This window comes from Ambystoma mexicanum, chromosome 8 (genome assembly GCF_040938575.1).
Source record: "Ambystoma mexicanum isolate Mex_15411 chromosome 8, UKY_AmexF1_1, whole genome shotgun sequence".
Lineage (NCBI taxonomy): Eukaryota > Metazoa > Chordata > Amphibia > Caudata > Ambystomatidae > Ambystoma > Ambystoma mexicanum.
This window is the reverse complement of record NC_090929.1, coordinates 128,451,419-128,476,170: the sequence shown is the minus strand read 5'-3', so window position 1 is coordinate 128,476,170 and position 24,752 is coordinate 128,451,419. Positions and strand designations below refer to the sequence as shown.

The following is a 24,752-nucleotide window of genomic DNA, read 5'->3' as shown; positions in this document are numbered from 1 at the left end:
GGTCTGGGACCTGCATCAACAAAAAAGAGAAGCACAAGTCATCTTCCTCGTGGAAGTACTTGGCAGGAGAGTGAACCAAGTCTGCCCAAGTCCAAGAACAGAGTGGCCTGGGTCTGGGACCCTCAAAGTGAAAGACTGATAGGGTTGAATTGTGAAACCAAAGGAAAAGAGAGGCCAGGGGAAGGGAGGCATTCCCCCTGGTGGTCTTGAACTGTGCAACCAAGTGAAGAGAGACCATGGTAAGGGACTCATTCTTCCTGGTCGTGTGGAACTGTAAAATCAAGATACCAGGGGAAGAGACTCGTTCTCCTGGTAACCAAGGCCAGGGCAAGGGAGTCATTCCCCCTGGTTGTGTGGAACTGTATAATCAAGATACCAGGTGAAGGAAGCCATTCTCCTGGTAACCAAAGCTAAAAGGACTTTCTGATACAGAGTGTTAAAAGATAAGCACTGTGACTGCCAAAAAGAAGTGATGCAACTTTGTCTAATGGGAGCAAAGACAGAACCACGTTGTGCTTCCCAGCTGGTTCATTTGCTTCACGATTTAGAGGCTTAGTAACTCATCTTTAATGGACCTGTGTGTGAAGAAACTGGGCTGTTTAGGTTTTCTCCAGTGAGAAGCAACAGCCGAAAGGTGGTTTCTAATGAGTTAACTGTCGTGCTCAGTGGGTTTAACCATGGCATGGAGTCCAGCCACCCACACTGGCAGAGCTCAGTAAAATGCACCCACTTCATTCTGTGTGAGTGACCCATCCTGTTACCTTTTGCTTGGAATATTTCCTGGGAGTAACTTCAGGTTTGGTTGTAGACAATTCTCAAATTCCTACAGGCATGCTTCTCAACTGACTCCTATTTACTAATAATAAAAAAAGATAAAACCATGTTATGTGCCATGTATTTTGCTGGTACACCACAATCCTTTATCTAAAAAAGGACTTGGAAACATCCAGACTAATCATATAAGTAGATGATTGTGTGCCATATCCAAAATCTCAGGCTGAACCTTAATAACTCTGTCAGGATGTAAACATCTGAATGCTCCCTAAAAACAGTTATTATTAGGGTCTAGTGGCACTGAGCTTGATAGTCGCTGTCAGTAAACGAGAGGGCTGCTTTCTGGTGGAGAGGTGGCCAGTCCTTTATTCAGCAGATCTTGGGGTGCTACCATCACCTGTGATTCTCTCCCCCCTGCAGAATAAAAACTATTGATGACCCCTGCGGTACAGCGGTTTCCTTTATTCAAAACACGGCAATGTTGGTCTTATTAGAGTCTTCTGGGCTGGATTAAGGCATTCATCAGTTTCCACACAAGCCGTTTCCTCCGGTGCCATTTGTTATCCTGTTTCTCACCCTATGACTCCCTTACATCTCACCTGGAGAGGAGGCAAGGCCCAGATGACCTTTCTACAGTACAGTACTCCCACCAACCTGGCTTCTTTTTTCCCACTTCCCACTCTTATTGTATTCTGATAGGTGTCTTATCGGCTCTCCTGTAGATGCATCATAATCTAATAACAGGAGGTCCATCTTAGGTGGCATATCAATGCTTTATACAACAAACTGGACTTGATTTGAGAGCTGGCTAATTCCAGAAGCCTAACTAGCACCTGTGAGAAGGGGCCAGCCAACCACGGGCAACATGAGCTGAATCATCCAACAGAAGCCTGAGTTTGCTCTTGACTGCTGGTGTCTCCCTCGCCGAGCCTTCTTCCCTCTGTCTTGCCCCAGAACCCCACTACCTTTTCCGACTCCCTGCCAAATCCCCACTTCAGAACTGCACCCCCACTACCCTGCCTCACACTGTCATTGTTCTTCCTCCCTCCCTCATCCAACTCATAGCTGCCAAAGAAATAGAGAAGGGGCTACATGTAGTTTTTCCAGGCAGTCATCTGATTTAGTATTTTTTTACATAACTAAAGTTAAAGTTATTGGCACCACTGGATGACGTGCCGGAGAGCTTACTGCCATGCCACACTTGTTGGCTGAATTCATCAGTCCTCATCGGCACCATGGCCCAAGTGATGGCTTGAAATTGGGTACTGGCCAGTTACTGGCCTGTGGAGCACTCTGACTCGGGTATTATTGCTTAAGTCAAAAGTTGAGCATGTATAAACGAGGCAAAGACAGGTACGCATTGGATTTTACTCACAATTTACTTTCGTGAAGTGCAGCAAAGGATCAGACCTATTGTAGCAGAATGTACGACAGGGGAAGGGATATGGACCACAGTTCGTCAAAACAGCAGAGGTAGGAAAGGGTATTGCCACCAACCAACCCTACTAAAACTCACCCTTCTGCATACAGCTCTCAAACTCTGAACTAAACACAACCCATAACTCTACTGCACAACACACTGCACACACTTCACTACACCACAACAACTAAACAAACCACGCACAGTCTCACCCAAGAGCACATGAAGGCAACCAACTGAAAAATAACACCTATGCTCAGCGAACGTGTCAACTGAACTGAAGCTGCCAAAAGCACATCACAGCTCTCTTGCTCTTTCTCCCGCTCAAAGGGATACAGGAGGGAAAGCCCCAAATTATAGCACAGGACAAAGGGCTATCAATAGAAAGAAACACGAAAGGGAGTCCTGTCTAAAGAAACAAAGTTGATTGCAATTTAATTATATGCAAAAGGAATTTAAAGTGTATCTGCTCCTCTATTGTAGCATAATTTATGCATATCCAAAGGATAAGTGTACAGGCAAAGGGGGAGGTAGTCCATGCACTCAAAAGATTAAATAGAATAGAAACTGAGAGTAATTTTTAATTTTTCACTTCTCAGACATTCAACAAAAGCTGGATTTATGAATTCCAGTAAGTAAGGCAGCCATTGCATAAAAACAGTTATACAACTATTCCGCATTACAAAAAGAAGATGCTGCATTGAAAACTTTTGCGGCACATGTGTAACAAACTTAGGTGAGTGGATACATAAAGATGCCGTGTAATGGCCTTTACAAAGAGAAAGGTACACATACAGGCTCAAAATATTTACACATTTATCACAAACATATATAAACAACATGAACCATTGTTGCTCTAAGCACAGAACCTTGGAAAGGTCTGACAAAAGCCAGGCTAGAGGGTGACCAAAGTGGATCGACGTCCTTGACATAAATCGAACCCAAAATTTGTAAAAGGGGCGGGGGGACCTAGTAACCCAAGGTTGCAGGGTCCCTGGACGTTTCGGCTAAACAGTGGGTCACAGCCTTCTTCTTGGAGCCAAGGTATGGGAACCCCTATGGAGGATAAAAGGGGATGATGGTTAATATACCGTATATCATGCTTGAGTGCAATGTATAGTGCAACGGAGTATTAAAATGGTAAGATACTAAAAAGCAAACAGATTAAAAAGGAAACTCTGGTAAACTCATATAAGTGGTCAAGAACTGACCTTGCTCTGGACTAAAACCTGAATGTTTTCCGGATGTCTATCTTAGTCATAGTTCCACTAGACACTTACAAAGATGTAAGTGGTTAAATTCTCACATCATGCGGCTGTGGGGGGCGGGGAAAGGAAAAGAAAAAGAAAAATACACCTGGGTAACTGTGAGCACCAGAATATGAAATAATGCAGAAAAAAATGCAGGTAGCTCCACTAGGAAGCTAGTTACCTTATGGGGATCCTGGATTACCAAGAGTGTCAACAGGACTGGGAGACCAGGCTGGGTACGACCCAGGATGAATCAAGTCTACAGAGAAAACATATAGAACAGAAACCCCAATGTGTAGTAGGTAAGGGCAGGAAATACGAGCATTGGCAAGTAAGGGCAGGAAATGCGAGCGTTAGCAAGGTCTGGACTCGCAGAGGGACAGAGTAATTACCTTGTATTGGCTGGAGACTCCAGCCGTGTGTGTCCGCGAGGGCATCGCTGTACCGAATGAAGCTGGTAGCACAACGCAATGCGGCGCATGTGCAGTGCTATAAGTCGCTGCTCCCCGGCACATTAACAGAGCTGCGCATGTGCAAAACTAAGGAGCACTGGTACCCTGCACATGCGCGGCGGGGACAGAGTGGCCGAAACAGAAGCCGCTGTTCCACGGCGCAATAGCGGTGCAAAACTGAAGAATGCTGGTCCCCTGCGCATGTGCGGCGGGGGCAGGGTAATGCTGTGACAACTGAAACTGTTGTCGGAGGGGCCTGGAGATGAGAGTGAATCACGGTTCTAGGAGGCGCCGTGCCCAGCGCGGGAGCGGAGGTAACAACCTATGTAAATCAAGGAGGGGCCTGTCAAAGGGACTGCCCCACAGCCCAAGTGTGCAAGGTGACAGAGAACACAAAATTACTGTCGGACCATCCTAGGTGGCGGTATAACGCACTGCAAGAAGTAAAGGGGCATAAATTAACAAGAAAAACACGAAGGAAAAAGTGGCATTACATAACAAGAAGGAAAAAGTGCTAGAGAGTCCCGTATGCATAATAATGCTGTGGGCTGCGCTTGGGGTTAATAAAAGGAACAATGTTCATGGGAGACCTTAATGAGGGAAAAGCTAATACTGGTATGGTGGCTCAATTTCATTTAGCCCCAGAGTTGTAGATTGTAGTTTGTATATCCACCACTTCTCTTTGAAATTGAGAGAGTTGGTGATGTTGTGGGTGCTGAAGACTTTGTCCGCCACCCACCATTTGAAACTGTCTGGGCCATGTTGCAGTTCAAGAAAATGGGCCACAAGAGGGGCTGTCATAGTTTTGCAGCGAATTCTGGAACAATGTTCAACAATTCTTTTATGAACTGGCCTCGATGTTTGTCCCACATAGCGTAATTTGCAGGGGCATTCTATAATGTAAATTACGTTGCAGGTCTTGCAATTAGTAAAATTTTTTAGTTTCCATTCCTTGTCGTTAATCATGAATGAATTCATTTTTTTGGTTTGGTTACATGCTGAACAGTTGCCGCACGGGTGGTGGCCGTTGATCTCTCTCAGATTCCACAATGCAGAACGAGTGTTGGTTTTAGTCATTCTGGCATGTGTAAGCATGTCTCTGAGATTCTTGGATCTTTTTAGTGCCATCCTAGGTAGTGGTTCCTGTGGAAGGCTGAGCTGTATCAATGGCCAAAATTTATGTATGGCCCCTTTAAGTTTGGTAGTGTTGGGGCCAAAGGTAGTGACACATGCCATAGTGGTTTCTTGTTGGGTGTCTTGAATTTTAGGTGTCAAAAGTACTTCTCTGGGTGTGAATCTCGCTCTTTTCTGTGTATCTCTGAGGAGCTTTCTGGGATAGCCCCGAGCCTTCAAATTAGTCGCAAGGGCTGCTGCATGTGCAGGGTACCAGTGCTCCTTAGTTTTGCACATGCGCAGCTCTGTTAATGTGCCGGGGAGCAGCGACTTATAGCACTGCACATGCGCCGCATTGCGTTGTGCTACCAGCTTCATTCGGTACAGCGATGCCCTCGCGGACACACACGGCTGGAGTCTCCAGCCAATACAAGGTAATTACTCTGTCCCTCTGCGAGTCCAGACCTTGCTAACGCTCGCATTTCCTGCCCTTACTTGCCAATGCTCGTATTTCCTGCCCTTACCTACTACACATTGGGGTTTCTGTTCTATATGTTTTCTCTGTAGACTTGATTCATCCTGGGTCGTACCCAGCCTGGTCTCCCAGTCCTGTTGACACTCTTGGTAATCCAGGATCCCCATAAGGTAACTAGCTTCCTAGTGGAGCTACCTGCATTTTTTTCTGCATTATTTCATATTCTGGTGCTCACACTTACCCAGGTGTATTTTTCTTTTTCTTTTCCTTTCCCCGCCCCCCACAGCCGCATGATGTGAGAATTTAACCACTTACATCTTTGTAAGTGTCTAGTGGAACTATGACTAAGATAGACATCCGGAAAACATTCAGGTTTTAGTCCAGAGCAAGGTCAGTTCTTGACCACTTATATGAGTTTACCAGAGTTTCCTTTTTAATCTGTTTGCTTTTTAGTATCTTACCATTTTAATACTCCGTTGCACTATACATTGCACTCAAGCATGATATACGGTATATTAACCATCATCCCCTTTTATCCTCCATAGGGGTTCCCATACCTTGGCTCCAAGAAGAAGGCTGTGACCCACTGTTTAGCCGAAACGTCCAGGGACCCTGCAACCTTGGGTTACTAGGTCCCCCCGCCCCTTTTACAAATTTTGGGTTTGATTTATGTCAAGGACGTCGATCCACTTTGGTCACCCTCTAGCCTGGCTTTTGTCAGACCTTTCCAAGGTTCTGTGCTTAGAGCAACAATGGTTCATGTTGTTTATATATGTTTGTGATAAATGTGTAAATATTTTGAGCCTGTATGTGTACCTTTCTCTTTGTAAAGGCCATTACACGGCATCTTTATGTATCCACTCACCTAAGTTTGTTACACATGTGCCGCAAAAGTTTTCAATGCAGCATCCTCTTTTTGTAATGCGGAATAGTTGTATAACTGTTTTTATGCAATGGCTGCCTTACTTACTGGAATTCATAAATCCAGCTTTTGTTGAATGTCTGAGAAGTGAAAAATTAAAAATTACTCTCAGTTTCTATTCTATTTAATCTTTTGAGTGCATGGACTACCTCCCCCTTTGCCTGTACACTTATCCTTTGGATATGCATAAATTATGCTACAATAGAGGAGCAGATACACTTTAAATTCCTTTTGCATATAATTAAATTGCAATCAACTTTGTTTCTTTAGACAGGACTCCCTTTCGTGTTTCTTTCTCCCGCTCAGTCATACTAATTTACCCTGCCCCCCCTTGCTTTACAGATCTGCCAAAGTGCCAGGAAACCACACAGTTCACACACAGTGCGGGGTGTAAGAACCTTTATAACATAACATCAAAAAAGGCAGAAACTGAAGCTTCAACAGCCAATGGTTGTAGAGTCAAAAGTCATCAATGTTGCTGGATGTTCTAGACTAGAGCACAGTGGAAAGGTCTTAGAAATGTGAACAATGCTTCGCGTCTGAAGCCTGCACCGCCAGGGCTTCCACTTGGCAAGCATTCTTATCCTGGATGAGCATTTAGAAGGAGGACACTACCGAGCAAATGTCCGTGCTTGATGTACTTACCGTGCTCAGTTTACTGGAGCAGATCAGGATGCGCCGCTCATAGAGCATGCTTGCGTAGACGTGCAGCATGTTATTCACATCGACAGCCACAAAATACTCGGTTAGATTTCTCTGAAAGAGAAGCACAGTGAATTCTTTCAAATCACAAAACCACTCAATTCTTATGGAAGTATTGTCCTAAAAAACAGTCTTCATGCAAAAACATGGGCATACATGCACAGTGCTCTCTCACCTGCAAAATGAAAGTGACACACACACACACACACACACACACCCACCCCTGCCCGCACACATTCACATCTCTCTACATTCTAAAATGAAAGTCACACACACACACATATGCACGCACAGACGCAATCTTGAAGGGGAACATCCCCTTTGCAGGTATGAGACCGGCCCTGTAGGTAAAACGCCTAACAGCCACTTTTATTTTCAAAAAGTGGGCAAATCCATGCAACAACATTAAATAGGGCGTGAAAATAAACCCCAACAAAAAACATAGGCAACAAGACAGATAAAGTAGCCTGGCCTCGTCTATCCACGCAGCTGCATGGATAGCTCTGCCTGATCTGTAGATGACCTTTAAGGTAAAAAATGCATCTTTTAATTTACATGAATTACTAGTTGCAAGGAAATATGGATTACAAAAGATAATTTGTTTTATGGATAAAAAAACATCTGTACTAGTCTCAAAATATACCCCCAAAGATTATAGGAATTGCCCTTTAAGTCACTACAAAAATCGTTTTACTCCTTAAGAATAAGGAGCAAAATACTCCTTCAGAATCTTATTTGAAGTCCTAAAATAGAGAATCATCTAACCCAAAGTGCAGATACTTATCAATGCTTACATTTTAGGAAATTGATAGGCTCTCGAGATCTTCGAAACAGATTTTAATGATCAACTCAGCCAAAAAATTATATTTCTTTTTAAATACACAAATTGTCCAACTGAGCAGCTTCACCTGTGCTACGTATTCAATTTCTTCAAGCCCAGTTGAGGTTGCTAATATGCAATAAAAATGCAGTATTATGGGTGCTGTGGCCACTGTGACGAATCCCGAGGTATCACCACTGCTTTAGATGGGGGAGCCCCTTTCCATGAGGCCAGGGAGGTGAGGTTGCTACCCGATAGTCCCACTTGGGGGTGTTGCTCAGCAGGAGGATCTCATGTGGAGGGAGGTCCCCATTGAGAGTACTGACCATCTCGGGAGAACACATTACCCGTTCACCCTCCCACCCTTCCCTGAAACCCCTCCAATTCCACAATACCTACTAATCCCATATTTTGTTGTAGTATATCTCAGGCAAGAACTACTTGGACGAGGCGGAGGCCACAAGTAATGAAGATCACTGACAAGAACGAATGCACACGCTCTGGCATTTGGAGTCATCATTTTAGTCAGCAGTCATTCAAAGGCAGAGAGGGAAGAGAACAATGGTGTCTCCATTCACGGCTCTGCATGGAACAAGAGCTTGGCAAAGCCTGGGCAGTCCCACTGTGCAGAGGCACAGACGGTGTCCAGGAGGGAAACACACTTGCCGAGGGCCCGAGACACAGAAGGCAGACCTGAGGAGAGGGAAGATACTTTCTGGTGACCATAGCTGTTGAAGTGCAACAAACCCACCAGCAAGCTGCAGGGGAGATGCACGGAAGTCCAGAGAATGTCTGGTGCACTGGAGATACTGCTAAAGCTCCTGGGAGACCGGTGAAGACCCAGAGGGTGACGGCCAAGACCCTACAGGTACAAGGTTGGCTAATTCCTTGGTTGGGAAGACCCAGAGAGCAGAAGGGGGCTGAAGCAAAGAACAGAAAGAATACTCATCAGGGCAGTTTGATGTAGTGAAGGGGGTCTGGGACCCATATGAGGACGGTATACCCCGACCAATAATAAAGTGGAATACCAGCTTTAGAGATACAAGCGGCACCCACAGATCTTGGCAAGAGAGTAAACCAAGGCTGTGGATCAGAGAGAGATTAAACAAAGAGAACATTGTGAATAACCAAGCGAAGGGGGCCTGGGACCAATAATATGAAAGCATACCATGGCCAGTATTAAAGGGGAACACAAGCTTTACATATAGAATCGGCAATCACAGACCTTGGGAGGAGAATTAACCAAGGTTGTGGATCGGAGAGAGATTAAACAAAGAGAATGTTGTGAAAACCAAGTGAAGGGGGTCTGGGACTCATGCTGGGGAAGTCCACCCCAAACTTTAACCAAGAGGAATACGAAGCCGGTGTGTGCCAGTGACACTCGGAGACCTTGGCAGGAGAGTATGCCAGGGCTGTGGGTGGGAGTGAAGACAGAGAGAGAAAACTGGGAATCCAAGAACGTTGAGCACCCAACTTGGCAGTAGAGTGCGTCAAGAGGAGGGGTTGGGGACCCTCGACACAGCTTGGGAAAGAGAATCAGGATGTTCTTCAACGTTGCAGTAACCGAAAGGATCAGGACCCTCAACACAGCTCGGGAGAGAGAACCAGGCTATTCTTCCTCGTCACAGTACCTGAGAGGGGTACTGAGGACAGGGTCTGGGACCCGTAGAAATTGAGAGAATGGGTTGGGGACCCTTACTACAGCTCAGGAGAGAGAACCAGGCTATTCTTCCTCGTCACAGTAGCTGAGAGGGGTACTGAGGACAGGGTCTGGGATCCGTAGCAATTGAGAGAATGGGTCAGGGACCCTTACTACAGCTCGGGAGAGAGAACCAGGCTATTCTTCCTCGTCACAGTAGCTGAGAGGGGTACTGAGGACAGGGTCTGGGACCCGTAGCAATTGAGAGAATGGGTTGGGGACCCTTACTACAGCTTGGGAGAGAGAACCAGGCTATTCTTCCTTGTCACAGTAGCTGAGAGGGGTACTGAGGACAGGGTCTGGGACCCGTAGCAATGGAGAGAATGGGTTGGGGACCCTTACTACAGCTTGGGAGAGAGAACCAGGCTATTCTTCCTCGTCACAGTACCTGAGAGGGGTACTGAGGACAGGGTCTGGGACCCGTAGCAATTGAGAGAATGGGTTGGGGACCCTTACTACAGCTTGGGAGAGAGAACCAGGCTTCTCTTCGCCATTGCAGCACCTGGGGGCAGGGTCTGCCCACAGAGGGTCTGGGGCCCTCAGACTGCTTGCCAAAGGCATTCACACCATTCTTCCTTGTTGCAGGGCCTGGTAGCCTGGTCTGCCAACTAAAGAGAGGCTTATCGTGAACATCAAAGACACAGAAACAAACTTGAATAATGCTGGAATAACTCCAGGGAAAGGGAATCAACCCCTTGAGTATTGTGGAACTTTTCTTTGCTTTTCTACACCATTTTGGATCTTTTGCTTTGAACTGCAAAGCTGGGCTGCAGGCCGACAGCCAAGAGACATTTCCCTTTTCACCTTATATTAAGTGTAGCTTATGAGGGATAGGTTAGGATTTGGACACAGGACGGCAAACTTTACTTTGGACATTATGACACAGGCAGTTTCATTAGCTAGTTTTATTGATGCAGGGAAACACCTCTTAGAGGTAGGGTTAATTAGGATTTCCTCCAACTCACCTCACATTTTTGTTGTTAATAAAAGTCTTTACCAAGCAATGTACCATCCATATGTCTGTCTCTTTCTCCTACACCCTCACACCGCCATGATGTCCTTTGGCTCTACTTCAGATATCAACGTGCCGCCACTGTCATGAGGGACGCATGGGGGAGATTTTGGTTCAGAGGCAGAGGACCTCATACAGGCACCGTCAAAGTAAGAAGAACGTTGTACATTTTAATATAATGGGCAAAGGGGCTTAGAATATGGAATCAATAACCCTTGTGAGTTTGCTTAGGTACACACAGAATTTGCCCTTCAAATTAAGCGTCTCCATTTGCACTGCGTGTGCGTACATTTTTGGATGCCATAAAATGACCACCCTTAAAGGGAATGCTGATCGAACAGGTGCTTTTGGTTTCCCATTTCTACTCTGAGCAAATGACATGTGCCTGATCCCAGACATAACCTTAATTTACTCTCAACATGACAACTCACAGCCTCATGCAAATTGAAAATATCTTTGAGGAAAATAGGTTACAATACCAGACATTTTCCTCATATGTTCATAATAACATAAATCATCTTTTCAGGATCATTTCAAATACAAAATTGAACTCATAAAACATACACACCATAATGTGAACTGTTATACAATTCATAGAGCAAAACCCACGCATTAAAAGTAAGTTCAAGAACTCCAATCATGTACAACATGTATAGCAGCTCCAAACCCTTAACTGGTGAACCAGTGCAACCAGGTATGTTGTGCTTGTGGACACATTGTGTATGTTTATATTGTAAATATAATACAGAGGCAGCTAGAATGGGTCAAATTCAACCATTTTAAACTTTATGAATCCAAGAACAACGTTAATGTATGTCACTGATCTATGCAAGTTTGATTGATCTTCAAGATTCAACAAATAAAAGTCACCATCAACTTGGATCAAACGTAGGGCTTGCAACACTTGGTCACCCCGATGGTTCCTCCTGTAGCCTTCTTGCTTGGCTCACATTCCTCTTCTTGCCTTTTAATCCTGCCCAGGGCCGACCTCGCCCGCCAGAGCCTTCTTGTTTCCACCTGTTGTCTTTTCCTCCTCCAGTGTGCCACCTTCACCTCCTAATATTAGCACTTCCTCCTCTATAGCACCTCCACCTCCAGTCCTTTCACCCCCTCTTGCTTCCAACACACTGCAACCGCCTGTCACTACTTCCACCAGCAACCCACAATCATTAACTGGGGCATCTTGGTTCTTGGTTGTACAGTACTCCTACCCCTCCTCCAGTGAGGTTGGGCTTTTCGTGAATGGCGAACCAATGTCCTGTAATTAGGGCATGGTATGGATTGGTTGCTGTTGATAGATTCACCCAGCTTCATGTTGTGCTTAGGACGTCAAACCTAGCCTTCTTCTAGCCTGTCCACCATCTTCGAAGCCAAACCTCAATTTCTATTTCTTGCTAGTGTTCCCTGTGCGCAGAATTGGGCTCTTCTTTTGTCAACTGTGTGCTGAGAAAATACTTGTTAAGCTGTTTACACCGTCTGAATATTCAGAGAGTACTAGTGTGTGGTAAATTAGCAACACAGTATATCCAGAAAGGCAACACTATGCCAGGAAACAATGAATTAGTATCTTTGTGTCACAGACTGGAAAATCTTTGGTCGGAAAGCTAAAACTGGCAGCATTGTAAAAGGTGCAGGTCTCTGGAGCCTAGGGAGCACCTCACTTTGGTGTGTAATAGTATCACAACAAATGCTACCAATTGGCATGTGTATGAAGTTGACTAAGGTTAAAGTGGAACATTTACTTTTCCTCTCTAGGATGTTGGGTCTGCCTAGGAGTGCTTCTGCTCTCTCGGTTTGGGAGGGCAGCTATTGAAGGGGGGTTATGTGGCAGTCCCCAGCCATGCGCTGGGGACCAAGAGAGGGTGACCAGGGTTCATTCATACCCCTGTCATCCTCCAATGGCTCGGGGAGGCACTCCGGCCCCGGGTCACCCCTATGGTCACCAGATCCAGGCAGGGGACCTTATAATATAATCAACATTCAACTTTTGGTCTTAATCATCAACATCTCTTAACCATATGTGTGTGACAGAGTCGGGGACCTGACCTTGTCAAGGGGGGGAATGGGGACCCATCTCACCCTGGGGCAGGAGACCTACCAGTGTGTTTGCAAGAGCCATTCCTGCCCCAGAGGTGGGGAGGTTGGCAGGGCCCCAGTCTCTGTTACACCCTCTGTTCCTCGGTGCCTGGTTACAGAAGAGAGGTACCACAGACAATCAGCCCATACCTAAATTATAATACGCTGGCCAGTGTTTTCTATCTTCTATATCAGATCTAAAAAGCCCAGAAGTCCTTGCGGCAAAAGAAGGAATATTGAACCCACTGGTGAGCAAGGAGGAGACAAAAACAGAGTTGAAGAAGAATTGCTCACTGCGGACCGGAAATCAGGATGCAACACTACAACAAGATACAAACTGTGAATTTGACACTTACTGTACTAGGCCTCCACCACAAAGCACTGGTGGAGCCACGGATGAAAAGGGGCGGGAACTTAAAGGGCACTATGAAAATGCAACGGTGCACAGCAAAGAAGATGGGGATCCACTATTCCCGACGTGGGTCAGGAAGCAAGGGAAAAGCCAGCTGCAGAGGGGAACAGGAGAGCTCCAATCGGCATCATCACGAGAGTCTCAGAGATCGGAAGTACACCGCATGGAGGCCTCCAGCGGGAGATGCTGTGGTGAGAAGGCCGAGGTTTAGCAGGTATCAGAGAGCAGACGGATCGCCAGCGGAACGAAGATGCACCTCGCTGGAGGAGTCGCAGACTACAGAGAAAGCCAAATGCGCCATGAGAGACAGGTGAGACCAGAGAGGGGAATTGGGACCCCAAGATGCTTCCAGCATATACCGCACAGTGATAAGTGACAGTAAGATTGATGGGGCAAACCTGCGCAAGGGAGCTGGGATGCCAAGTTCATTTCTAACTGAAGCAAATGAAAGAGGGTCAAAGACCAAGTGCATGAATGAGTCAGATTGCTAGACACTGAGAAAGCCCTGGCAGGGGAGTATACCAATCAACTTGTTTGCGAGTCTGGGACCTACACCCAAAGCTGAGAGAATAAAGTAAAGTAAACATTGAGGAAGTGCTGGCAGGGGAGTATACCGGGCAATGTGTTTTACATGTCTGGAACCCGCGCCCACAATTGAGAAAAGAGAATAAGAAAGTCTTGGCAGGAGAGTACCAGGTGAATTGATTGCGAGTCCAGGGACTGCACCCAAGAGACACACAATTGATGTCCAATAATACAAAGGGCCATGTCTACCAGGCCTCAGAATTAATTAGGAGCTCCTCACTGGTTACATGTCATTATAAAAAATTCTTTTATAACGAATGAATGTATAAAGAAAGAAAAGTAACGACAAAAGATAACAAATGTTTTTTTCTCTTTTTGGGGGCTTCTACCCCCCCCAAACCCCTCTCCCCTCGGCTTAAATCCCCCCCCCCAACCGATAGCCAACAATATTTGAACCTGTTACCCCACCCACACATATATTTTCGTTATCTTTTTCACTATTTCATTTTTGTTATAAATTCATTTGTTATTAATTTTCTGTTATAAAGACTGTATACCCTCCTCACCCATGTGAGCTTCTTCCAAGGGGGTATTGCTAAGAAATACATTTTAAAATACCAGCAGAAACAGACATGTGGTGGGCTTATCTGATTAGAATCAGGACTGTTCACATAATCATCTAGTCTGTTTCTCTCAGGCCTGGATGATTCAAATAACACATTATTGCACTTAAAGTGTCACCTTTAACATTAAGGCAATATAACCGACCAGAAGTACAGTAATTAAAATAGACAACAGTATCGATGACTAATACTATCAAAGGGGTTTCACAAATCTAAGAAATGAAAAATAATGCTGGAGAGCTCAGTTGCAAGATTATAATGGGCTATTTGCAACAATAACTTTCATTCATTTAAAAACTGTAATTGATATAAATCCACAACTGTATAAATCAGAAACTAAAGAAAAATGCTTAACGACCCTGAGGCTATCCTCTAACATATGACTCTAACATTGCTTATATTCTTTAATCATTCATGAAGTTATCAATAACTTTATGAATAATTATTCTACATATTCATGCAACATATTCAGATGTCCATCTAGGCCAGGGATCCCAGAAACCCACGTTTCATTGTCAAACCATGTTGTTAAGATGAGTTATGGAGCAAACATTATTTTGCATTCAAATGTGTGAGAGCAAGCAGCCCTCACCTTATTTTTCTTTTCATATGTTTTAAAAATATGATTAATCTACAAGAGTTGGCCGTGTATTCTATGTGAGTGTTTGTCTATTAAGCAAGCCAACAGAAAGATTTGAGCAATGCAAATGTCTGTTATCAATGGCAAAGCGTGGGAATTTCACCCATAATCGAAGTAAAACACACAGGGAATGAGGACTCACTCTGGAGAAAAAAGCTGCAGGGGAAAAAGAACACCTGTTCCAAATGGATGAGTGCTGACCTGGAATAATATTTGGCAATGACAAGGCCTTGTCCTTGAGGGAATCAGGACCTGCTTTTCCTGAAAAAGGAGGAAAGGACCAGTAGAGGCATGAGGGCAAGGAATTCACAGGGAACAGTTGAGGGTCCCTCTGCATGCTCCGTACCTTAACGAATTATTCAAAAGTGAGTATGAAAGCTCCCCCAAATGTAATTAGATCAATCTCATAGAATAATTCTCTTACTAAGTCTTTGGAGTGGAAGGGAACAGGTAAATTGTTTCTAATAAGTAGGGAGCATTCATTCTATAAATTATATTTTGATAGTTTTGTATGAAATACAATTTTACTTTCTCACTATATTTAAAGCCAAAAGAGACCATGACTTCTTGTAGAAAACATAAAAAATGTCTGCGCACAGAGCTCAGGGGCTAATACGCTATTATTCAAAGAAGGAGATAGCATATTATAATTTGCTAGTGAGTGTTATATCCTGCTCTCCCTGTCCTAAAGCTGAGGAAGATTACATTTAAATAAAACCAAAAATGCTTTTTCTATGCTGCGCGTGCGCTATGAAACAGGAAAACCTTCCAGCACATACAGTGCAGAGCAGGATTTGTAAATGATAGCTAAAATATACTGCATCCTGTGGTACTCCCAGGTCAACCAGTGAGGATGTGACTCCAATGCATGCAGTCCATATACTGATGGATAATTGCTTGATAACTTGAGACCTGGGAAAGCCATGGACATTTAAAAAGTGAATGGGGTTATCAAAAGGAGTTTAGCTATTCTAATTCCAGTCCCATGGAAAATGATACCAACATAAATACAACCTCCCTCTGGACATTGCACAGTAGGGGAAGGGCTTTGCACCTTTGGGGTCCGATTTGTGAAGTGGGAGGGCAACTTGTCCTTTTATTAGAAAATCATAAAACTATTTCCTATATTGGGTGGATGAATCCACATCCATTGCATTCTAAATTGATAACAGTGCTTTATTCACCCAAACCATCAGAATGTGATGAATTTCATCATAGCCTGCATTCAAATTGTATGACCATACCCACAACCCCACATTCACACTGGGGGGAGGGGCATTCACTTAGACGTGGTAACCTAAATGCTAATTTTCTACGTAACCTGTTCATAATACCAATATTTTTTCAATATTGGAGAAAATAAAGTGCTTGAATATGGTGTCATAAAAAAGCAAATAAAAACGAATGTTTGAATTGAAGAGAACGTTTTGATACACTGGCCGATAAGCAGCAAAGCCATCATTGAAGTGTAGATCTGTAACATTGAAAATTAATATTAAGAAATAATAATTGACATAGTGCAACTGAATCTGTGTATTACATTTATTGAGACTGTCACAGGCAGGTCAACTCTAATTGAGTATATACGTTCTCAACATTCATGCATCTGACTGTGGTGACTCCCCCTGCATAAAGTAAGGGTTTACCTTAGGCTTTCTTCTGTTTAAATCAATGTGAGTTTTAACCATAAACACAGCCCGTTTACTGTCCTGAAATTGTGGTGTGGGAGTATATACCAGGGAACATTAAATTGGGGAATTTCCACTAGGTGAAAAGATTAACATATCAACATGGGGAAGCAGGAGGTAGAGGATAGTGCAATAAGGTCCTGCTGGGACAACTGCAGAGAACAAGTGTCTGTCTAGTTGTAGCCCAATAGATAGCTGGATCCCCCCATCTGGTGGCCACTGGTAAAATGAGGCAGAAGAAATGACTCCAGTACCGTTGATTGGGTCCAATTCTAGACCAGTCTCCAGCACAAATTACCAACAATAAATATATAGGGTCTCACACGGCAGTATCAGTGCAGAACAGTCCATGTTATGCTATTAACTATTGAATTCAAACTGAAACGTTCACAAATCTATGCCCAGAAAATGGGCCAAAACACATCTGGTAAGACAGCTCAGCGAGTTAATCACTCATCTGTATTATTTTAATATGACCTGCGATATGAATTTTATATATTTTGTTACTACGTTTTATTGGAAATGTATTGATATTTTAAATCAGTTGCTAGAAGGTGTCTTAATATACATGCTTGTTTTCGATGCTGTTTTAATTCATAGTATTATTAATTTGGAACTTGTCAAATAGATACATTGTTTGTTATACATGAGGCTTTTAGATTGGAATATTGTATAATTGTCGTATTGTATCTGTTGTACTAATGTTTCTATCAAATTGTATTGTATATACAAAACCAACTTGGTTATATGTATATTATATAAATATGTATATTACCTAAATAAATATGACCTGCAGACACATGCTCACTTCTCAGAATGGCTGAGGTGGCCCGTCATCTTTCTGAGGTACATACATTGCGTACCCTTTAATTTTGCCATAACAATGTAATAATAAAATCTTACTAAAGCATCTAGAAGCATGAGGAATCTGGCGTGAAGTGGTATATAAAAACATAACAAATATTAATATCATTATTTAACGTCATCATCATCTTCATGAAAGAAGAATCTTAAGAACCCGGACAATTGCAATCATTCCCAAATGCAAAGCTTCAAACATTCCTATAACATTACAACTGCCTTCTATTTATGCCCTAAAAGTCACAAAACTATTAAAAACACAAACTCTTCGTGTTCATAAAAAAAGGCTGCAGGTATAATAACAGACTCTGAAACTGTAGAGATATTGAAAGCATTTACTCTAACAGAGCTCATCAATTCTAGTCCACTTTCTTTAGCAAAATTTGGAAGAAGCTAAACCATGATTGTTGATTTCAAGGCAAGTACTTGGGGCAGCCGGGTCTTTCTTTCAGCCCTGTGGCACTGCCAGCTTTTGATGGCTGTATTTTCGGCTATTAAGAGGAAAACACCTATTTTATAATTATAGATGTTAATGGCTGTTGGCTTGTCTTTAAGGGCGTACACCTACATTATGATGGAGCATAACTCCAACTACATTACCAGGGTACTTCTCTTCCTTTGCAGGCTAATATTCGAAACACGTTATGGTAACAGACTTTGCTATTTAAGAGCTGCTTGCCGATGTTTTGAAAATAGACCTACTTGTCTACTGAAATGGTAGACATGTTTTATGAGGTGGGGTACACATCTTTGATTACAGTACAATCAATTACTCTTTGCGTGGATCATACCTACATTTTGAGTATACGTAACTGTTCAGTGAAGAGGCAAAACCCGGGATGCAGCGGAGTAGTAAAGAGGCAGAGGTGAATGGAAACGATGTCCTGCTCTCTGGATCAGTGAAGGTGCTTGATAGCAATTGCTTCAAAATGGCAGCCATTCAAATTCAAGGTGTTCATTCGGACACTGGCACAGGCCACACTAAGGGCCTCACTGCGAGTATGGTGGTAATTCCAGAGAATTACCACCAAAATCATTTACCATTACCGCCACTTGGTCCTGTGGACTTGGCATGGTGGTAGGGCGGTGCAATTCCCTGTTTTTCGAGAGACAGGACTCTATGGGGATTTATTGCAGATTTACTGCTGGCGGTATTCAACTATGTTTGGAGGTAAAGTGGAGGGAGGTGAATCTGCCACTTTTCCTCCAAAAATCTGTGGATTTACTACGCAGTAATACCGCCGGCAGTAAATCCCCCAAAACCTGGCAGTAAATACAGCAAAACCTATAATTAGGCGGTGTGAAAAAAACGATGGTAAATCCGTTACAGCCAAAAAAGACTTGTCTCACACCGCCAAACTTGGAAAGAGGCCCTAAGCACTTCAGCCCTAAAATGAGGAGCGTTGAAGTAGCAACAGCCTAATCAATACCAGTGGGGCGAGGGGATAACATCATGAAAGCTCCTTAAATGGCCTGGTTTGAGGACTGACCTGGTTCTCGTGGTTTGAGGACTAACATTGTTCTCACGGTTTGAGGACTGACCCGGTTCTCGCGGTTTGAGGATTGACCCGGTTCTCGCAGTTTGAGGACTAACATTCTTCTCACGGTTTGAGCACTGACATTGTTCTCACAGTTTGAGGACTGACATGGTTCTCGCGGTTTGAGGACTGACCTGGTTCTCGCAGTTTGAGGACTGACCTGGTTCTTGCGTACTAAACTCATTTCTAAGAGAGTTTTGACGGTGATCCTAGCTGCGAATTTGGAAAACCAAGACTTTCCAGCTTTTTACAGGTCTTCCACAAGCTTGGCAGCAAAGATTTTTGCCAAGAGCATCAGAGTAATTCCGGAATAACCAGGTGCTGCTACATGTATGTGTGGCCAGGTCTTAACCCATTCAGTGCAAATGGCGAGTATGTTCGTCCTGAATTCCCATAAGAAATCATTGTAGGCTCCGCCCACTACCAATCTGTTTCTATGGTACCAGGGGCGGAAGTGGCCCTTGAAGTTACTAATGGGGCTTCAATAACTAGTGTTGGCATTAAGGGTAATAGATTGAGTCTTGGCAAAGGGAAGCAGATATCCTAGCACCCGCCCAGGGTGTATGCTAAATGCAGGGGTCTCGGTGACCTTCTGTGATGTCAGTCAGCAGTGAGCCGGCAGCCGGAGCGGATCCCCACAGCTATAGAGAGAAAGGCATGCAAATGGTTTGAAAACAAATCGGCTGCCACATCGAAGGAAAGGTTACGCTCTCCAGCACTGCAGAACACGGCACAATGTGCGCAGGTGCCAATCAAAGGCGTGTTTTCATGCTTACAACACCTCGGATGTTCTGGCCAGGGAAAACAACGCATGCAGCCAACATCTCCTCCTCGTCCAGAAATCGAAATAACACGAGTAAGGAGAGGAAATGGAGGCACTGTGAACTGTCAGCACATCTACGGCATAGTAGCACATACCAACGTGCTCTGTGATGGCAAACACTCACTGGTCCATACAATTTGACAGACATTAAGTACCCAAGAGTGACGGCCAACCAGAATTCAAAGCTAGCAGCATTATGCAATCCACTGATGACGCGTGTACGTGCCATCATCGTATGCCCAGAGTTGATTTCCCCCTATTGCCAACACCACCCAATTGACGAGGCACCCTTAAGGTATGCAAGCTGCGTGGGCACGGGTGACTGGCCTCTCTCAAGCCGCAACCGAGTGCAAATGTGAAAACAATCGTTTTTACGAAGCACCCAATGCTGACTTCTGAATTTTTCGAGCACTCTGCTTTTTGGCAGGTAATGGAATGGCGTCACATGAGCTCGAGGGCAGCTGTGAAATTATTTTTGCCCAGGGTCACACCATGTGCTCAAGTGGAGAAGGTAGGACGAGGAATCATGTTTCTTGGAGCAAACACTCGGTCTCATTACAAAGTTTGGTGGTATTCTGGAGGTAAATCTGTCATAATGCCACCAAACTCATTTGCCGCTACTGCAAATGGAGGAATACAGGTTTGATCCCCGGGTCCACGTTTAGAAACGTCTGGGTATTAAGCGCGTTATAAATAACCTATCATATCAATGCCAGTGGAGAATACCACAAAGGACTGAGTCGCTGCCTTTGGACATTGTCCCCGATATGCAAGTGGGAGCTACAAGTGTCTAGGAGATGCATAGTGGAAGCCTATGGAATTCTGCAGAAATGTCTAAGAAAAACAGTACATCTGCTAAGCATTTGAGATTGATTCGAACCCCTTCTGGCTAAAACAAAACACGCTCCAAATATCTTTGATATAGTATGTCCTTCAACCAGGGTAGCCATCATGTGACTTCACAAGCACTGAGAATGCTTTGGGGTCCAAATGCAATTTCTAACGTTTGGAAAATCAATAATTGGAAAAACCAAAAGGAAGAGAGCTCTCTACCTTCCTCTTCGTTTTTAGCCAGACTGCATCACCGCGTCCGCAACCTCAGCCGATCCAATGCTGTGGCGCTGCATGCGGTCAGCACCTGTGACCAGAGTTTCTGAAGACAACTCCCAGTAGACTCCCCCCATCTCCACCACAGTCCAGCCTGCTCCACCTGCTGCCTCAACTGAGTCTTGTCCTCACCCCCACTTCAAACATCTTGAAGGACTCTTAGAAGATTTTGTTTTCTTTTTTCCACCGACATTTGCAAAATGGGACCTTCGTATATGCCTTTACCAGAGAGGCCTGTATGTAATTTGTATTTGAAGGTTAGTGCAATGTTTATTGTATCTTATCTATTTTCAGACTTCAGAAACACATTATTAGCAGGGTAACTGCATAGAAGTTAGAGTTAGGTGTGGGTACGTCCCTATGCAAGCGCTCCAAGAAAGAGGTTAACACGGTAGGTCTACAAGTAAGTGTCCAGTTTATTGAGACAGCATAAACTGAACTATTTTGATGTGATTTCCAAAGCCACATATATCATATCTTACTCTTCTTTTTATATTGCCATGGACTGCAGTCAACAACATCATGTTGAAACATCAGTTTGTACTCACTTGCTAACACAAATCTCACAAGATACGATGTATGTGGCTTTGAACATAAAACAGTTCAGTTTATGCTGTCTCAATAAACTGGACACTTATGTGAACACGTACCATATATACCTTTTTCTTGGAGTGCTTGCTTAGGGACGTGCACACGCCTAACTTTTAACTACTGTTACAGTAACACACTGTTGAGTGTTACCCATCCCTGCAATCTTCAGCATCAAGAACCTACACAAACGTAATTACTAGGGAACTCATTTTCTTAAACAGAATCAGTGCCGCTAAAAGGTCTGTGAACCAACCACGCCAAAGACTTCATAGTGGTTCAGCCCAACATGTATACAAAATTATCTTTAATATCCTGTTTTCATTACATAAACATTGTATACAGAAGTCTTCCTTGTATGAAAAACATGATTGAAACACATAGTCCTGTTTTATTAACCAAGTTAATATTAAAATATAGCACAACTCACAGAGAGGCTAAAACTAATTCCAGTGCATGGTACATAAAGGACAGAGTGATGGACACATTTATTTTATTGGTGGCGGGTGGGATTATACAGGAGCAACCTGCCCCGAGTAGCTGCAGAGCACCTTACAGATCAACACATAAGGGAGTTGCACTCCCAAGTGTGTGGGGTACACACGTGCACTGGGGATGGTGACACAGGTGGTAAGGGTTAGAGTTACATTCAGTATGTGATGAAAGTTGTGCAGGGGAGTAATGTCCAGGGTTGTGAAAGTGACAGTAGGTGGGGGGAGGGGTGGTTTTAAGTTATCTTCTTAATGTTTGTAAGGAGGGCAAGTCTCAAGTGGGGTGGTTGTGAAGTTTCAGGTGTAGGACCATGGACTGATGAGGCTTTTGTTTCCTATTTTGTCCTACGCGTATCTTCTGATTATCAGCGAGCATTCAATTGAACTCTAGGTGGTGACTCTTTGTCTGATGTGAAACTGATATAAAACTGACAGAAAAGAAGGCTGAAGTATAACCGACAATTCTACTGCTTATTTTGGAAAGGGAGTCCTTGAGTGAAGTACAGGCTTCCTTTCAGGATAAAGTCCATAAACGTCCGTGGACCTTCCCTTCCCGGTTGCAGGTGGATTTCTCATTGGTTCAGAGCCAGGTTGAGGGAGCCTCACCTCTCCCCCCTCTGTCTTGTGAAGTAATTTCTAGGCGCGTGCGTGGTGTGGTTTTCTCACCCTGTCGGTACAGGTGTTCTGCTGATGGTCTACAGCTCATTTTCACTTTCAGATACCTGATCGGTATCCTTCTTACAGCAGGCTTTTTCTATCAGCAGCTCAGGGGCAGAATCTACTAGCAGACTACCACATTCATCAGTGTTGATGCTGGCACTGCTGCATCCTAGGTCAGTCTCCTACCACATGTGGCAATTCACAATGTCTCCCCTTTTCTCCCATGAACTTTTATGAATTGGTCACAGCAACGATTTCAAGGTCAGTTCTCCCCTGGGTCTGCAGGTATTGGTTATTATAACACCGCTTAGATGAATTTTTTCTCTCAAATAATCAGGTTTATGTGGAGGTCTTTAAAGGTGATTCAAAAGGATTTAAACCCTGTATGGAGCGGAAGATGCAGCTCCTGGAAGTGCAAGCCTGTGGCAGGTGTTGAGGTTGAACTGTGTTGACCTGGGATTAGGAGTGGCGATACATAGTAGAAGACCACGTCTGAAAGGAGGGAGTTGCTGTGATCAATGTGGAACTGTTGTGGTGGTCAGGAAAAGTCCCAATGATAGAGAGGGGGTTATGTTGCGCACACCATATTTGTGACTGGAGATGCGGCAAACTTAGCGCAATGTTGCAACTGCATATGTATCCAGTGTAGTTAAATCTGAATGGGATATGATACTCAAGTGTTACTTTGTGTTTAAGTTGATACATATTGGATATGCACGCGTGTCGAAAGATAAAATGCAAAAACCGTCAATTGAAATGTAAAAACACGATTCGAACATGGTGTGCTATGAAGTTCATAATGCTCATGCAAGGAAGAGGACTGGTCATAGAGAACTAACTGTGGGGAAAATATGACAGTTATTGAAATCTACATTTACTGGCCTTTTTTACAAATGGATTAAAACACAGCAGTCAGGGTTTTTGCAAAATGAATTGTGAAGTGACTTTGAGGAAGTGGCTTTGCAGAGTTTCAGGACCAAAGGGAGGGTAAATGAGTAACTACGACCTTAAACACCGGGAGCCTAGAGGGGTAACCACGCTGGGTGATATAATGAGGGAGGGAAGACCAATGACCTTTAGCGAGATAGCCGTGGAATCAGGGGTTAGTTCGGAGCAACATATAACCCACGTCTCACTCCTGTACGGGCTGAAACAGAAATGGCCGGAAGCAGGTGGGGTCTTGGTTGAAGATGACATAATAGAAACTCTATATGATATCTCTGAAGGGGGACATGCAGTATCAAGATTATACAAGCTCCTGATGTTAAAGCCTCATAGGAACCTGACACAGATTAAACAATGCCGGGAAGTAATCTTGGGGGAGCAATTGTCAGATGAAGCTTGGAGTAGGACTATGGGGTATCACAAGAGAGTGTCCAGAAACCCAAAACTACAGTTGATCCAATTATACGTCACCCACAGAGCGTACTTAACGCCGGAGAGAATTGCGAAATTTAGCATAGCGACAATACAAACTTGCCAGAAATGTGGACTGGTCTACGCAGACCTGATACATATGTTCTGGGCCTTTGCTGAAATACGATTCTTTTTGGAAGGAGTAACCCGGACATCAATCAGGATTGGTCTATTGGCAGATTTGGTCACACCGAAAATGTGCCTACTAGGCATTTTTCCAAGACCCAAGCAGACTAGACACGTTAGCAAATTGAGAGATTTAGCGTACATTCTAGCAAAACGGAGGGTAGCGATGGGGTGGAAAGCACATAAAGGCCCAGCAATCAGCGCGTGGTTAAGAGACCTCCAGAAATGGGCTTTGGCGGAGACGGCTGTATGGCAGGAAGCATCCTGCAAAGGCCTGACGGAACAAAACATGAATCTGATGGCCTGAAAGCAGTTGATACAGGAATTAGCGCCCCCTACGCAGGAAAACACACAGACAATCGCATGCACCATCACAAATGGTGAAATTAGATCCCGGTGGGGAGTTCATGAAGATTGATTCGGATCATGGGGTGCTTTAACAGGTGGGATAGGCGGGGGTAGGAGGGAGTTGGGGAAGTTGAACAGATGTATAATGTGATGTACCATTGGATGATGTTTATTAAGTCTGTATGTTATGG

The 24,752-nt window shown here is 44.0% G+C and overlaps 1 protein-coding gene across 4 annotated transcripts in view; it reads right to left on the bottom strand.

The window, feature by feature from the left end:
- The window catches only part of DENND1A (DENN domain containing 1A), a 2,718,319-nt gene that overhangs the window by 1,742,091 nt on the left and 951,476 nt on the right, over positions 1-24,752 (bottom strand). For all 4 annotated transcript variants that reach the window (XM_069609457.1, XM_069609459.1, XM_069609458.1 and 1 more), the window contains exon 9: positions 7,052-7,162. In XM_069609457.1, coding sequence (XP_069465558.1) covers positions 7,052-7,162 — 111 coding nt within the window. The remainder of the gene's footprint in view (positions 1-7,051; positions 7,163-24,752) is intronic.